The sequence below is a fragment of the Nanorana parkeri genome, unplaced genomic scaffold (genome assembly GCF_000935625.1).
Source record: "Nanorana parkeri isolate BGI_ZX_2015 unplaced genomic scaffold, ASM93562v1 scaffold28, whole genome shotgun sequence".
In the NCBI taxonomy this organism is placed as follows: Eukaryota; Metazoa; Chordata; class Amphibia; order Anura; family Dicroglossidae; genus Nanorana; species Nanorana parkeri.
In genome coordinates, this window is record NW_017306296.1 from 2,115,150 (window position 1) to 2,129,456 (window position 14,307).

Below are 14,307 nucleotides of genomic sequence, written 5' to 3' on the forward strand. Positions count from 1 at the left end.
GGGGGGGGGGGGGGGATTGCGCTGCTGATTTTTGACTTTGGTAATAAAATACGTAAACTGAATGATGTCAGATGTGTTTGTTGGGCACATACAGACAGATGGATCCAATAAGCACAAATGCCTACAGCCTTTGGCAGAATCTAAAAATATAAATTGCATTGCATGACACAATAGTAAAGTACATGAAGCCACGATGCTTGATATATGATACTAATCGGAGGTGGGAGTAATGAAACCAGGGTATTTTATTGATTTTTGCTCCTGTGATCTATCACTGTATTATACAGGTGTTCCAACTCTGCATTGTTTTCATGGAATTGAGGCTCTGGAGTCTGGATGGACCGTAGGAGATTTCAGTTCAGTGGTATAAGAAAGAGTGTGATTATCTGCCACAACCTTATCTAGAGTGTGAAAATAGTGGGTGTCATTCTAGGCTAATATTGATAAACATTTGATAAACTTTTGTGGAGACACAGAAAAACATTTATTGGCTGGAACCCCTTCCACTCTTCTACTGGCTCTGGGGTTTAATTAACGTGAGTCAAGAGATCAGCTCAGTCCAAAAACTATATATCTATTTATTTTGTATCTTACCAAGCTGACAAACATGTTCTTGGAGGTATCAGTGATATGATGAGTTCAGGCCCATCCTACAGTGATGGCTACTGCAAAGGCAGAGATTGCGCTTCTCATATTTGATCGCCATCGGCTCTCTCTCCATCCTCTCTGTTGTCCTTGACTGTTTCTGGGGATGACTCCCCGACTGTGCGGATCCACTCACCACTAATGTCCCACTTATGGTATTTATGTATGTATTTAATTGGTTAAATTTTGTTACTGGTTTGTCAATTATGTTTGAAATATTAATATACTGATTGGCATATTCATGTGAATCCTAAAGGCTACCTCCGACTTCCTGATGAAGCTTCGGCGAAATGCATAGAAGGCTGGACGCAGTACAGACTTGCAGTATATCTTACTCTTGATTTATGACTATTTGTATAAAATTATTTATTATTATGTAATTGTTTAAAATAAGTTCATTGTATCTATTATGCATGCATCATGCACATGTACAGAGTCCAGGGAGGTCTTATGCTGTTTGATCATGGATACTGGCGGGTATATTTTTATCATGTGGATCTTGTAATCTTTTAATAAATAAATGTCATTTTATTATGTAATTTTGTCATTGCTATGTTGTATTATCCCTAATTGCATTTTTTGACACCTTAAAAGCCCCATCTATCTCTTTTTTTGCTGTTTATAATTTGTTAATATGCTGTGCATACTGGGCAGCACAGTGGCTTAGGAGGTAGGTATCCTAGTCATGTCACTATCTGCAAGGAGTTTGCATGTTCTCCCTGTGCTTGTGTGGGTTTCCTCCGGGTACCCCGGTTTCCTCCCACACTCCAAAAACATGCTAGAAGGTTAATTGGCTCCTGTCTAAATTGGTCCTGTTTGGAAGTTCCTTAAAGGCAGGGACTGATGTGAATGTGCAGTTTGTAAAGCACTGTGTAAATTGTAGACTCTATATAAATACCTATAATAATTAAATAATACCAGCACGTTATGCCTAAAAGCTCCTGGAGCACCCCTTTTTTTTAAACATACTTTACTTCTACTTTAACTACCATGATAATTGAGGACGTCCGCCAGAGAGACTACGGGTAGACGTCAAGTTATGTTGAAGGCTTTAGAAGTGTTTATACGTGATGGCACAGACAACTCCCTTCAAATGTGAGAAACTGGCAAAGCTTATACAGGAGCTGCTAATTAAGTCAAGTATGTTGTATTTTCATACTGCTTACAAACCGCACACTGTCAATGTTAGCTGACAAAGACCAGAGCGCTTTCTCAACAGCTAACAGATCTGTATCTAGGTGGCCACCTGTCCTTATGGCACTAAAACATATCTAAACCCAAAAACAAATATGTCATATAGTGCATCTTACCTGTCCTTAGATGTGGTGGCTGCATTTGTTTTCTTATTTTCAGGCTTTGTCCCTTTATTTTCATCTTATGATCATGTAAGTAACACACGTCCTCTCCTAGGGTGACAACGCTTACACACTGTACTTTGAAAAGAGAAGTGTTGTCACTGTAGGAAAGGGATATGCAAGGACATCAGAACACCTCTAGCTCTTCCTATCTCTGTAACATAGGGGGCATTTTCTGTAATTCACAGAGGTAACTCGCAGAGTCCCTGCCAGGTTTTACAGATCTTCTCTGAGAATCCCTGCCAGGACTTCCAGAAGACCCGCCAGTACCTCTATTGGTACTCACAAGAGCAATGCCATTACTTCTAATGGCTCTCACAGAATCCAGGTCGATATGGCTAATGATAGCCACAGATTCCCGGACCATCCGACCATTATTTGGTTACATCCTGTCAGGACCTTTGCCTTATCCTGACCATGCTCTGGTCTACTTATTTCTCATTGGAGCCCTCTTGCCCTCATTCAACCCTTGGCAGGATGGTCCTGGGGGTCGCGACCTGGAAACAGCAAGCAACTAAACCCATCAGGAGCTCTGCTGAAAACCGGCTGGTGCTTAGACTCTGTGCCTCCGGTGAGCCCATGTCACCTGCTAGGGGTGTTCCCTTAACACATGGAGAGAGTAGACAAGACTCAGTGCAGCAGTCAGCTTACTACAGGACGTAATAAGCTCACTGGATTTCTAGCAGGCTCAACAGGTATTTTTGTGCATTTATGGAACAAATAAAACAAATTGCTTTCACAGATATATTCATAGTGTATGTCAGGAGAAAATAAAAAAAATAACATATGTAGTTCAACTCTGCAATACAGACATATTACCCCACGTTTTATCTGTGTTTTAGACCCTGCAAGTACAGAAAATACCTGTTGATCTCCCTGAAATGCACCCAACTCTTATTTTCTGTTCTTGAGTGGTGTCAGCCCTGCATAGCTTTCTTTGGTTCAACGCTGTAAACCATCTCCTTATCCTGTTCTTTTCCACATAAACACCATTTATTCTATAGTCAGGAAATGGAATATGAGCTTGGTGGGCTAGTTGGACTCAGGAAACATAAGAAGTGTGCACAGGATATAGGGCAGCTCTGAATTTCTGACATTGTCATCAGTTACTTTTTTGAATGATTGAACAGATATAACAAAACGCTTTTAATGTTGTATTTATCAAACTAATAGGGAGCAGCTAGGAGAAGTTCATTGTTAGGGTTTACATATACTTCATATACAGTACTTTAACGCTGCTGAAGGCATGGTGAGTCAGAATGTTCTACATTATTGATTGCATTTCCCTATAAAACTTTTCCCCTATTCATTATTTTCAATCAATGTATAAAGGGAATACATTAAATGTAGCAGTTGTGCATTACAGTACAGAATAAGCAGTAGGTTACATATTCAATACAGGTAAACAAAGCTCTAGATTTAAGTAAGACTACTAATTGAAATATTTTTCTTTTTTCTCATTGAGTTCAAGGTAAAATCTGTATGGGAGTTTGTTGAAGGGAGTTTCATAGGAATGAATGCCATAGATAATCCTTTATATTCTTCAGTTATGTTTTTATAACTGAAGGACATCATAATAGTACTAAGTGTCGAATTTGGCTTTGGTTACATTATGGCATCCACAATATATTGCGGAATTATGGGCCTTGCATTTACTATGTACAGATTGAAGCAGATCTCCAGACCATCTTACAGAATGGGCAAAGGTATGAACTAAGGATGACCAGCATTCCACCCCTTTGTTCACGTGCTGATGTGGGGAACAACTGATTGGGCCAGCATTGACAGCTTCCTGTTGGGTTCGATTGAACTCAAGTTTGGACCGAACCTGGGCGCATCGCTAGTTAGAGCCAACAGGTTTGTCCCACATATTCTTAGGAACACCCGGGCCTGCTGGGCGGAGGCCCGGGTGGGCTGTTTGGGCTCTCAGGAGGCTGTGTGGACTTCCAGGAGGCTGTACGGGATCTCAGGTGGGCTGTGCAGGGTTTCAGGTAAGCTGTGCAGGCTCTCAGGTGGGCTGTGCAGGGTCTCATTAGGGCTGTACGGGATCTCAGGTGGGCTGAGTGGGTTCTCGGAAGGCTGTGCGGGGTCTCAGGTGGGCTGTGTGGGGTCTCAAGTGGGCTTAATGGCAGGTGGGGCTCTGCCTCACTGGTTTTCTGCCCCCCCCGGAAAGTGCCACCCAAGGCAAATGCCCATATAGTAGTAGCTTTATGCTTACGGCACAGCATATTTGTCTACCTTTATCTACACCAGGAGACACCATAAAGAAAAAAAATCAGCATGCACCAAGGTAAAGATTGTATCCTGAGCTCTGCCATCCTAAACACATGAAGATCCTCTAGTAATAGTTCATTTATTTTTGTATTCTTCTAATTTGTATTTTATTGATAGTATTCTTTGTATTCTACTGATAGTCTTGATTGAATGGGAATGTTACTCTGCTTTGACAAAAGCTAGCAGATATCTCCCTCTTGTGGCTGTATTTTATAATTACATGTATGTTTTACAAAGGGCACTTTCTAACTGCTTGTGTTTTGTTTCGGAGATTGTTGTGCTCACTTCAGATACAACCTATGGTTCAGTAAAAAGTCTGCCATGAAAGCCCCCAGCTTTGCAATAGCAAGCCATTTGCATTTTTTTTTTAAAATGACAGCAGTGGATAACTATTTAGGAGAAAGTGTAATGTAGGCAAGAAGAAAGTACAGCTATTTAATTTAGCCATGAAAATATGGTTAAAGTATTTTTAAAGTTTATTCATAGCTATTCTTTTCCAGGTTTGGATAGGGTAGGCAAGGGTTAAAAATGCATGTCACTTTACTTTTTGATGTATGTCCATACTATTGTGTAGAAGATTACTCTTACCTTTCTGTCCCGGAGATGCAACAGGAAGTGAGAGGTAATCTCTACAAAATGAGAGGGATTCTCTTCTAGCACAGGTGTCATGAGAATGTGTGTCACCATTGGAAGATTTCCCCTCCCCTCCTGTTCTGGCGACAACTGTAAACGTTTGGACGTCCCCCTACACCACTCAGTATAAGGTCCTAATGTGTTACGACGTGAACCCCATAGGCTGGGGTCCTTCAAGGTTCGACTTTTGACAGTAGCTTTATTGATTGTATACTATGGCTAAAAGGTCCTACATTGTAACCTCGCTCTCAGGGCTAAAGTTGCGTACCTCTACTACTGTGATGCGTTTCATGCACCATGTGTTGAATGTGAGTGACCTGGTTCCCACAGGTATCTGTTCATATTGTAACATGTCTGTGACTGTTTTCTCTGTTAAACTCAATAAATATCCATTTGAGAAAAAAAAAAAAAAAGTTTGGACGTCCCATCAATCTGTACATTTAATTTAAATAGTAAATAGCAGTAGAATATGCAGAACTTTTTTTTAGTAACGTGCACATTAAATACACTGCAATAAATGTAAATATATCGTAACTTTTTTACCCACCAATTTAGTCTTGTGATCCATCCAAATTTGCCAGACAGCTCAGCCAATTCCAGGATGTCCATTGCAGCAGCAGCACAGCTTGGTCAAGAACAAAACATTTTGTGGAAAAAAAGCATTTATACTTCATACTAGATTTCTATCTCCATATAGAAAGAACAACGTTCTTTGATCTTTTGAGACTTATTTGGAAAGACGATCTTAGATACTTTGACTTAGAGGCAGTAGAGATGAGCAGAGTGATCTCGGCCAAATTAATTACACTATGAAAGTAACAGTTTTGCCATCTGCTGAATTTTACCAAAATAAAAACTCAATTTTGGTAGTTGAGCTGCAAAATTTTCTTGAAAACTATCTATTCTTTTTATTTCTTAAGAGTTTAGTTTACAGTTAGGTTCATTCATTTCATTGTATTACTCTTAGTTTTCTTTGTATTTGTGTTTATTCTCTTTTTAGTGTACTTGATAGTAATTTAAATAGTGGTACGTTAAGTTTTTTGTAAACTTACATTCAATTTTACTTTAATTACTTTAAGTACACATGTTTTTAAGCTATTTCAAATGCTAATGAAATCACTTACAATGAATGCTGCTCCTTGATGTTTCAAAGTTTTAGTCCCCTGCAGAATCAGCTGATCCCGATTTCTCCTTTCCCTTGTGGGATCTCCACAAACACACAGATACAGCAAGGCAAACCACTTATCTCCCCTTTTCTCCCTTTACTCCTCCCTTAGCCCTACTCCCTCCTCCAAGATATTAGTTGGACAGCTGCATGTCCCTATGTGATTTTAGATAGGTAGGGAGTTCAGAGAAGCTGAGCTGAGAGAGTTGGAGCTGTTTGGAACCATGATGACTGTAACTGCTTGGACAAACATTTAAGGAAAATGTTTGCTGGGCAATGTATATTTGTTTGATCTGGATTCATTATTCAAAAAAAGATGGATCATTTACATGTACCTCTATTGGCGACACGCACCGCACTTTTTTTAAACCGCGATCATGTGTGGGCGGTATCGCGGTGGGGAACCGCACAATCTGCCTGGGGCGATTGGGGTGCCATTAGAAAATAATGGCACCATCAGCGTGATTGGCGGTGGTGTGCAGTTCCGTGACCGTCACAGATCGCCAAGGCGTAAACCTGGCCTGAGAGCCTTGTGATGTAATTAGGAGCAGTAATGCATAACTAGAGGCACTGTATAGCAGGAAGCAGAGCCTGACTATGTAATGAGCTGGTACAGCTGTCCCTATGTCCAAATACAATTACAAACTAAAAACAAAGTTATTTTTTAAAATTAGCACACATAGATTAAATTACCTCTTGTACCCTATTTATAAAGTGTATCTAAAGCCAAACTTTTTTCAGTTTTGGAGGATCTCTCCTCAGCCTTGGGGCATTTTCTTATCACTTCCTGTATTGTCTCTGTAACAGGAAGTGAAAGAAAAGCTCTCAGCAGGACACAGACCGGAAGAAAAAAATCTGACAGGAGTTTACTCTATCGATTATAATATTTGGCTAGGGATACACTTTAAATTCTTTGCATCTGCTCCGTGTTTACGCGCTGACTGTTCAGACTAGCATTTACTTTTAAAGATTAAAAAAATTCTCAATTTATTTGGCCTAAGAATAGAAAGCTTCCCAGGCTCTAAGAAGGTCCTTGCATGGTTTGTTGTAGGGATTATTTGGTCTTTGGGAATATGTGATGTAAAACCTCCATAACAGTACAATAGTCTGTTATTTTATAGCTGTCTTGTGTTACTCTACTAGCAATATTGTCTACTTTTACCTTTTTGCTGCTTAAGGGTTATGACAAAATATGTTCACATCTTGTCAGAATTGCCTGTCAACGTGAATACTAAACTTAGAACCAGATAAACACATCTAGATATGATTTATAGATTAGACTTATTGCTCTCAAGGATTGAATACATCTTACGTGTTACTTTTCTGGCTCGGGACCTGTAACATCTTTTTGCCAAAGCGGCTCTTGCTTGTCTTTAGTCATTTTTATTTGACGGAGTTAATGTAAACACTGGCGACAAATGGGCTTCGCTGAACTATGGTGTTCTGAAAGGCAGGCCTGAAAATATAGACTGGAATTACAAGTATTTCTATGCCTTTTAGATATATCAGGTATATATTAATTAAAGCACCGGTAAAAGAGTTCCCTGCAAACAAAAAAAGTAAATACTTCCTCTGCCGCTGCCTGCATCAGCGGACACTGCTGTAAATGAAAAGAAATTCTCACCTTAAGTCTTTCCTGGACTGTTGATCTCCTGGCCCCCACTGCTGCTTTTAGTGGATTCTACCACCACCCCCAACATCACTACTGTGTCCTGTAGTGAAGTAGGGTCTGCAGGAGTAATCACTGAATGCAAAGGGGAGCAGGAGATCGACATAAAAGGCATAGAAACACTTCAGCTGCCAGTCTCTTTTCATTACAGCGGCATCAGCAGCATGGGCAGATGCAGAGGTACATATTTACTATCTTCTTTTCAGAAACATCCTTTTCCGAACACTGAATTTCAGAGACAGAGCCACTTCAAAGATGCCTTATGAGTAAAGTGGGGTATACATGGTTCTATTTTTTTTTGTTCAACCTGCAGGCTGAACAAAAAAAAAAAAATAGAACAGATTCCCCCATCGGTGCTTACAAGCATTGATTGACAAATTCCCTGCTGTTTGCTTTGTATGCTAACAGCGGCCAACAGCCGCTGTCAGAATACCCAAATAAAGCTAACAATACCCAAACAAAGCTAAAAGCTAACAGCTTATTGGTTGCTAGCTCTGTTTGGCCAAGAATTTACCAACCGGCTCTTTCGATCAGCTGATTGAGGCCTAATCAGGCCTCAGCCTAAATTTGAACCGTGTGTACCTTACGTAAGCATATACTGTATGAATACTGCTGTTTTACGCTATTTAAACTCACTACATTTTGCATCTCCTGTGGCTGTGGTTCCTTGTAGTCATTTGGTCACGCTATCTTTGCTGAGCAGGCCAGAATCGTGAGGTCATGATGTTGGGAGTTTTAATTAAAAGAGCAAAAAGCACAGATAATGAGCATAGTATGGAAGACCATAGCAACCAATCAAATTTCAATCAGACCCAGAAGAAGATGATTTCTCACTGGTCAATAAAAATCACTGGACGTCCCTTGTAACTTTTTGCCTTATCTATCTTAAAACAAATTATACTGACTCCTGAGTAACCAGCAACAGACACTACAATAATCTGACAGAAGGGTGTGCCTATAATTTTTGACGGTTTGATGTTTTTCAGGTGAAGCTGACATTGAAAGTGATGAAGATGATGAGGACGATGATGATGACTGTAAGAAATCTTCCATGGAGGAAGTAAGACTCTTTGTAATACAATTATTCTTATCTATTATAATGTCCAGCTCATGACACCATAGTTGATAGCTTTGTTTCTGTTTTGGATGTTCGTGCCCATATTTGATTGTTTACAAGATCAATTTGAAGGCCTGCAAACCCTACACCTTTCCTTCTATTATATATTTGGAAACTAAGCAACTTTTACAGTATAACCTATGACCACTGCTTTTTCTTTACATGTGATAAAGCTGTAATTACAGAGGTATGTATAAACATTGTATTGTTTACTTTCAGATTGTCAGTGTTTGCACTGTTTTAGCAGACCACGACTAAGGACAGGAGAGGCATATGTTTACATTTATTTTTATTTTTTTAGCCAGGAGCTCAGAAATGTAGATTTTTCCAGGAGAATCTGAATTAATGAATCAGAGTGGATCAGTAACTGAAGCCTTTGCTTGAGTTCAGCTGAAAGCAGCATGAACATCCAGATTTTAGAGGGATCTCTGATGCCTGTTTTCATGTTCTTAGTCCTTTTTTGTAAGCCTGCTGCTCTCCACACTGTAATGATGATCACTGCAGACCAACTGAATATAAAAAATGTAATGTTTACACTACATTGGGTCTGTGATGACAGCACTCAAAGCACAGGGTAAGAAAAGTTAGAGATAAGAGATTATATTCTCATTAAAGGAGAACTATGAGGTGAGTGAAAATCACTCATCCTCATAGTTCGAGCCGACGTGTGACAATGAAACTGTTACAGGGTACAGCTGTCATTCACGAAGCTAGGTGGATCTCAACAGTATTGTCGGGATCCGTCCCGGCTGCAGCGGTCTCAGTATACCGTGAGCTGTAGCTTGTGATATACTGAGCCGAGCTTTGGGTCATGGGAGGACGCTAGTATATGTCCTCCTGTGACTCTTAAGAGAACTATGGGGAAAAACACTTACCCCATAGTTCTCTTTTAAGGTTAAGTGCCCATCGATATAATATCAGAGCAAAAGTACATGTTTCATTGACCTATCTAGCATACGCATTTTGAATATTTGCTATTTGCTATCAGTTTCACTAATAACTTATATACAGTAGATGTTATTAAATCCCATAACTTAAAGGGGAGCCTTTGGAGTCCAGCTTAGCAAGAGTTTATTGAATCCCTAGGTAAGAACTCATGCTCAGTGTGTTGCCGCGTTATTTCCACTTTTCCAGGTAAGAGGCTCCTCAGCCTCCCCCTAGCGCAGCACTGTCACTTCCTGCGCCAAGCAGCCATGCCCAGTATCGGGCCCGATTCCGATGCTAGCATCGGTATCGGGACATCCCTAATTCAAAGTATGCTGCCCAGCACCGATTTAGAGGGTTATGTTATATCTAGCAGATTGGTTCCCCTACATGCTTTGTGTAATGTGTAAGATCAGTAACACACTGACATCTAGTGGTTAAAACCTTAAAATACTCTTGCTTAATTATTTAAATTAAGAATGCTCTAAAGCACAGAAGATCCACAAATCTAGAAAAAATTGATATAATTCCTTATTTTTGGAGAGTGGGTGGAACCATACAAATAATTCCTTGTTCCTGGAATGCCAGTTCTCTATCCAGAACAGTGGTTCTGGATATAAGTGGGTTATATGATATATATAAATCTCACATTATTATTTTACAGGATTTATTTAGCGCCAAAAGTTTGTGCAGCACTTTACATATAATGTTAATTACCCCATATAGAGATCCCAATCTAGGACAATTACTGATTATTTTAGATTGGGATCTCTATACGGGGTCATTAATATTATGGGGGTTATTCACAAAAAGGTGAAAAGTTTGGAGAAGGCAGGAGAAGTGAACAATCTAGGCCAAAATAGCTGAACTGGAAAGTAAGCTGAATTGAAAAATGTTTCCTAATCAGTTATTTTATATATAATATAAATGTAAAAATAATAAATAGTGAAAGAAAGGAATGAGTTAATAAGATTTAGGGTTACCTTAGGGATCAAATAGAAAAAAAACCCAGCTAAACTGACATTATGGGGTCATTTTATAAGTAATTTGCAGAATCTGCGGATCTCGGTGAACGTTCGCCCTGTATGAATAAAGGCAAAAATGTATGTTGTTAGTATAAATTTAGTGTAATTGAATGTAATACCACATTTAATAGCATAGGAAATAAATACTTATTTCATTTGCTCCTCAGCTTCTTCTAGTGGCCATGATGAGATATGACATTAAATTGTACCTGAAAAGATTTTTATTTTGTATTTGTTTTGACTAAAGAAGATGTAAAAAAATATATTTTTTCTAAATCCGAAAATAATACATAAATAAAATATATGTATAGAAAAACAGTGTACAGTCCCTTTAAAAAAAGAAAGAATAATTTGCATTACATGTAAAGTCGCCACTGTGGCAAAGTGGCAGCTGTATGGATATCTGAAACACCTAATCTGATACCTGGGTTTACTTTTGCAGGGAGCATAATCTGTGGTACAGAACCCCCAGCCAGATAGCCTGTCTGCTCCAACCAGGGAATATGAAGCCTTGGATTTTGTTAGGGCATTAAGTCTCTATTTTATTAAACTATGTAACAAAAGGGAGGAAGTGTTGTGGTCGTCTTTTGCATGTGCAATCATCACAAGGCTAAAACATGTGGCCAATGACTGATATGTTGAAAAAGTGTAGTCTTCACATGAAATGGTGATTGGCTGCATGTTTAGCCTTATAATACTTGCACCTGCATTAAACTGAAGGAAACCCGAATTGCTCCACTTTCTTTCTAAGTGGCGGACTCCATAATCTATCCGCTAAGGGCTGTGCAGATAGGAGGGATCCCTTGTGGCCTTTTCCTAATTGGAGGGATTAGTTTTATCCCTAGATGTTGTAGTACCACACCTCTCTCACTTTAGATTTGTTTAAGTTTTCACCCTATTATAAAATCCAGTGTTGGCTAAATGCCAACCCCGGTGTGGTTTAAATTTTATAACCATTAAGATTTTATTGGATCCCTTTTGTATGATTTACAGTTTACTATAATACCATACTTATATGCTAAATTTAATTTAGGAAGAAGTACTGCATTGACCTAATGGAAGTGCCCTTTGGGGTACAGCTATCAGTGGTTGAGTACTTATGTCAGCTCAAAATATTCCATGGGCTTAACTTGCACGAGAGCCTAGCCTTCTGCGACACTTTACTTTCCCATGCAGGGCAAAGTAACAGGGTAACTTAACTACCCCTCCCCAGCAACTGATAGTCACCATATGCTCCAGATTTCCTGTACAGCTGCCAGGAGTAAAGAGAACTCCTTGGTACTTCCAGGTATAAAGGAACATGTGAATCACTCCTCCATTTGACAGCCTTGGATCATCTCTGTGCAAGCTCCAACATGTTGATGTAGAGCTCATTCTGGGCTTTCTTGTCTCATTTCCAAGAGCTGAATGAAGCAGCGATGGTGAGCATTTGCTGCAGGGTAGGGAAGAAGTTAATTGACCATGTTACTTTTCATGATGTGGGCAATGTGAAGAGTTTCTTTAATACTACCCATCCAAAATACTCTAAATCCTTAAAAAAGAGCAATGTCTACCATACCTACATGACTCCTTAGCATCATATCATTTTCTACAGCACTACAGGTGCTCTTGACAAGTGGAAAGAATACTTCATAAATGACTTTGGTTCAGCAAATAGGTCGACGTTAGCTAGTATCCAAGAAAGGAAAGAGCAGCATGTATTTACAATAAGATTACAAATAGCAGCCATATTTCATTGACCTGTCAAGAGCAATCCGAATTCTGGCTGGCTTTGTGTGGCTGCACTTTGCACATCATCACTGCTGTTCACACTGCCTGACTGAATAAGGCTAAATGACTCCTTTGTAATTATAGGGCACAGCAGGAAATGAAGCCAGCGCCACAGAGGAAATGTCTAACCTGGTGAACTACATTCAGCCTGTGAAGTTTGAGTCTTTTGAGATCTCTAAAAGTAAGTAACAAAACAAGAGCGCATGGCAGCGAGCGGCTGACACAACATCCGCGGGCCAGCGGGAGGCAGAATGGAGCCATCCAGGACATGTCTCATTATACAGTATTATCTCTTTGACAAACTAGGTGTCATTTCTGGGACATGTATACTTGTAAAAGCTAATGAAGAGCAAACACATTTCAAAAAGAACTCTTGGTAAGTTTTTTATAATTAACCCTTGCAGTGGGGCTACCCCGGCACTCAAAGGGTTAACTGCTTGTTTTGGTCTAGGGCTGAAAATAGAAAATATATACTCACTTGATCCTCTGAGCCAGCTGGCTGTGACAGTGGTCCCTGAAGTCTGTCTCTTCCTACGCTGCAGCAATGGCATCCTCACGTCTAATGCACAGTGTATAGAACGTGATGATTTACGGGACCTTAGATTGTTGCAGCGGAGTAGGAGAGATGCCCCAGGGACTGGTTCAGAGGATCAGGTGAGTATAACTTTGTTATTTTCAGCCCTAGACCAAAACAAGCAGTTAACCCTTGCAGTTCTGGGTAGCTCCACTGCGAGGGTTAATAAAAACAATTGCCCATAGTTCTTCTTTCAAGTGCAACTAAAGCCAAAACTTTTTTTTATTTTCACTTTTGGATAGAGTGGAGAGGGATTACAACACCTGTCAAGTTTATAATGCTGTCTGTGGCTGCTTTAGGGAGATTCACCCTCTCTATTTGTCCTGGTGACCGTTATCAGTGAAAATGAAAGAAAATCCCAAATGGTTTGCCGTGAAAACAGGAATAGATGGGAAATTTCCCAATGGGGACACTAGTTCTGGTGACCCTACTGACCACCAAGGATTCCTTCACTTTGGAGAGATTTCCTATCAGTTCCTGTTTTGGCTATCAGACAGGAAATTAAGGGAAATCTCTCCAATGGGACACATATGGCAAAAAAGCTGACAAAAGTTAAAAATCCTCTTTAACTCTATCCAAAGCAAAGCAAAATGTTTTGGCTTCAGTTCTACTTTAATGTTTTAATCTTAATAATTAAGAGATAACCTGGTGGATTTAAGGAAAAATTAAGGAAATTAAGGAAAAATATGGGGTGTACAGTACCAAAATACCAGCATTCAAAAATAATTAACAATGAACTCGGTGAAAGTATGTGTCAAACCAATACCCTTTTCCAAGCATTGAATAGAGTGGGGAATGATTAGTACCCCTGTCAGGTTTTACTGCTATCCGGGGTTTTGTTGTAAAGATTTACCCTTACTTCCTGTCCTACTGATAATGGTTTTAACAGACAGGAAGTGAGGTAAAATCTGCAACAGGGACTCAGAGAGTAAAAAAAAAAAAACCTGACAGGGTTCTAGCCTTCTCATTTTCTACTAAAATAAAAGCATTTTCTGCATTGCTCTCCCTCATTTTTCCAATCTGGTAAAACCATTGTCAGTAAGACAGAAGGTGAGAACAACTCTCTCTAACAGATCTCCTGATAGCAGTAAAAACCTGACAGGCATTTTAATCCTTCCCCACCCTATAAAAAAACATTTTTGGCTGAATATACACT

At 39.6% G+C, this 14,307-nt stretch overlaps 1 protein-coding gene across 1 annotated transcript in view; it reads left to right on the forward strand.

Moving 5' to 3' along the window:
- PLCB1 (phospholipase C beta 1) overlaps positions 1 to 14,307 on the forward strand; it is a 510,797-nt gene that overhangs the window by 401,774 nt on the left and 94,716 nt on the right. The window contains exons 15-16 of the mRNA XM_018566842.1: positions 8,728 to 8,801; positions 12,662 to 12,758. Of these exons, the coding sequence (XP_018422344.1) occupies positions 8,728 to 8,801; positions 12,662 to 12,758 (171 nt within the window). The remainder of the gene's footprint in view (positions 1 to 8,727; positions 8,802 to 12,661; positions 12,759 to 14,307) is intronic.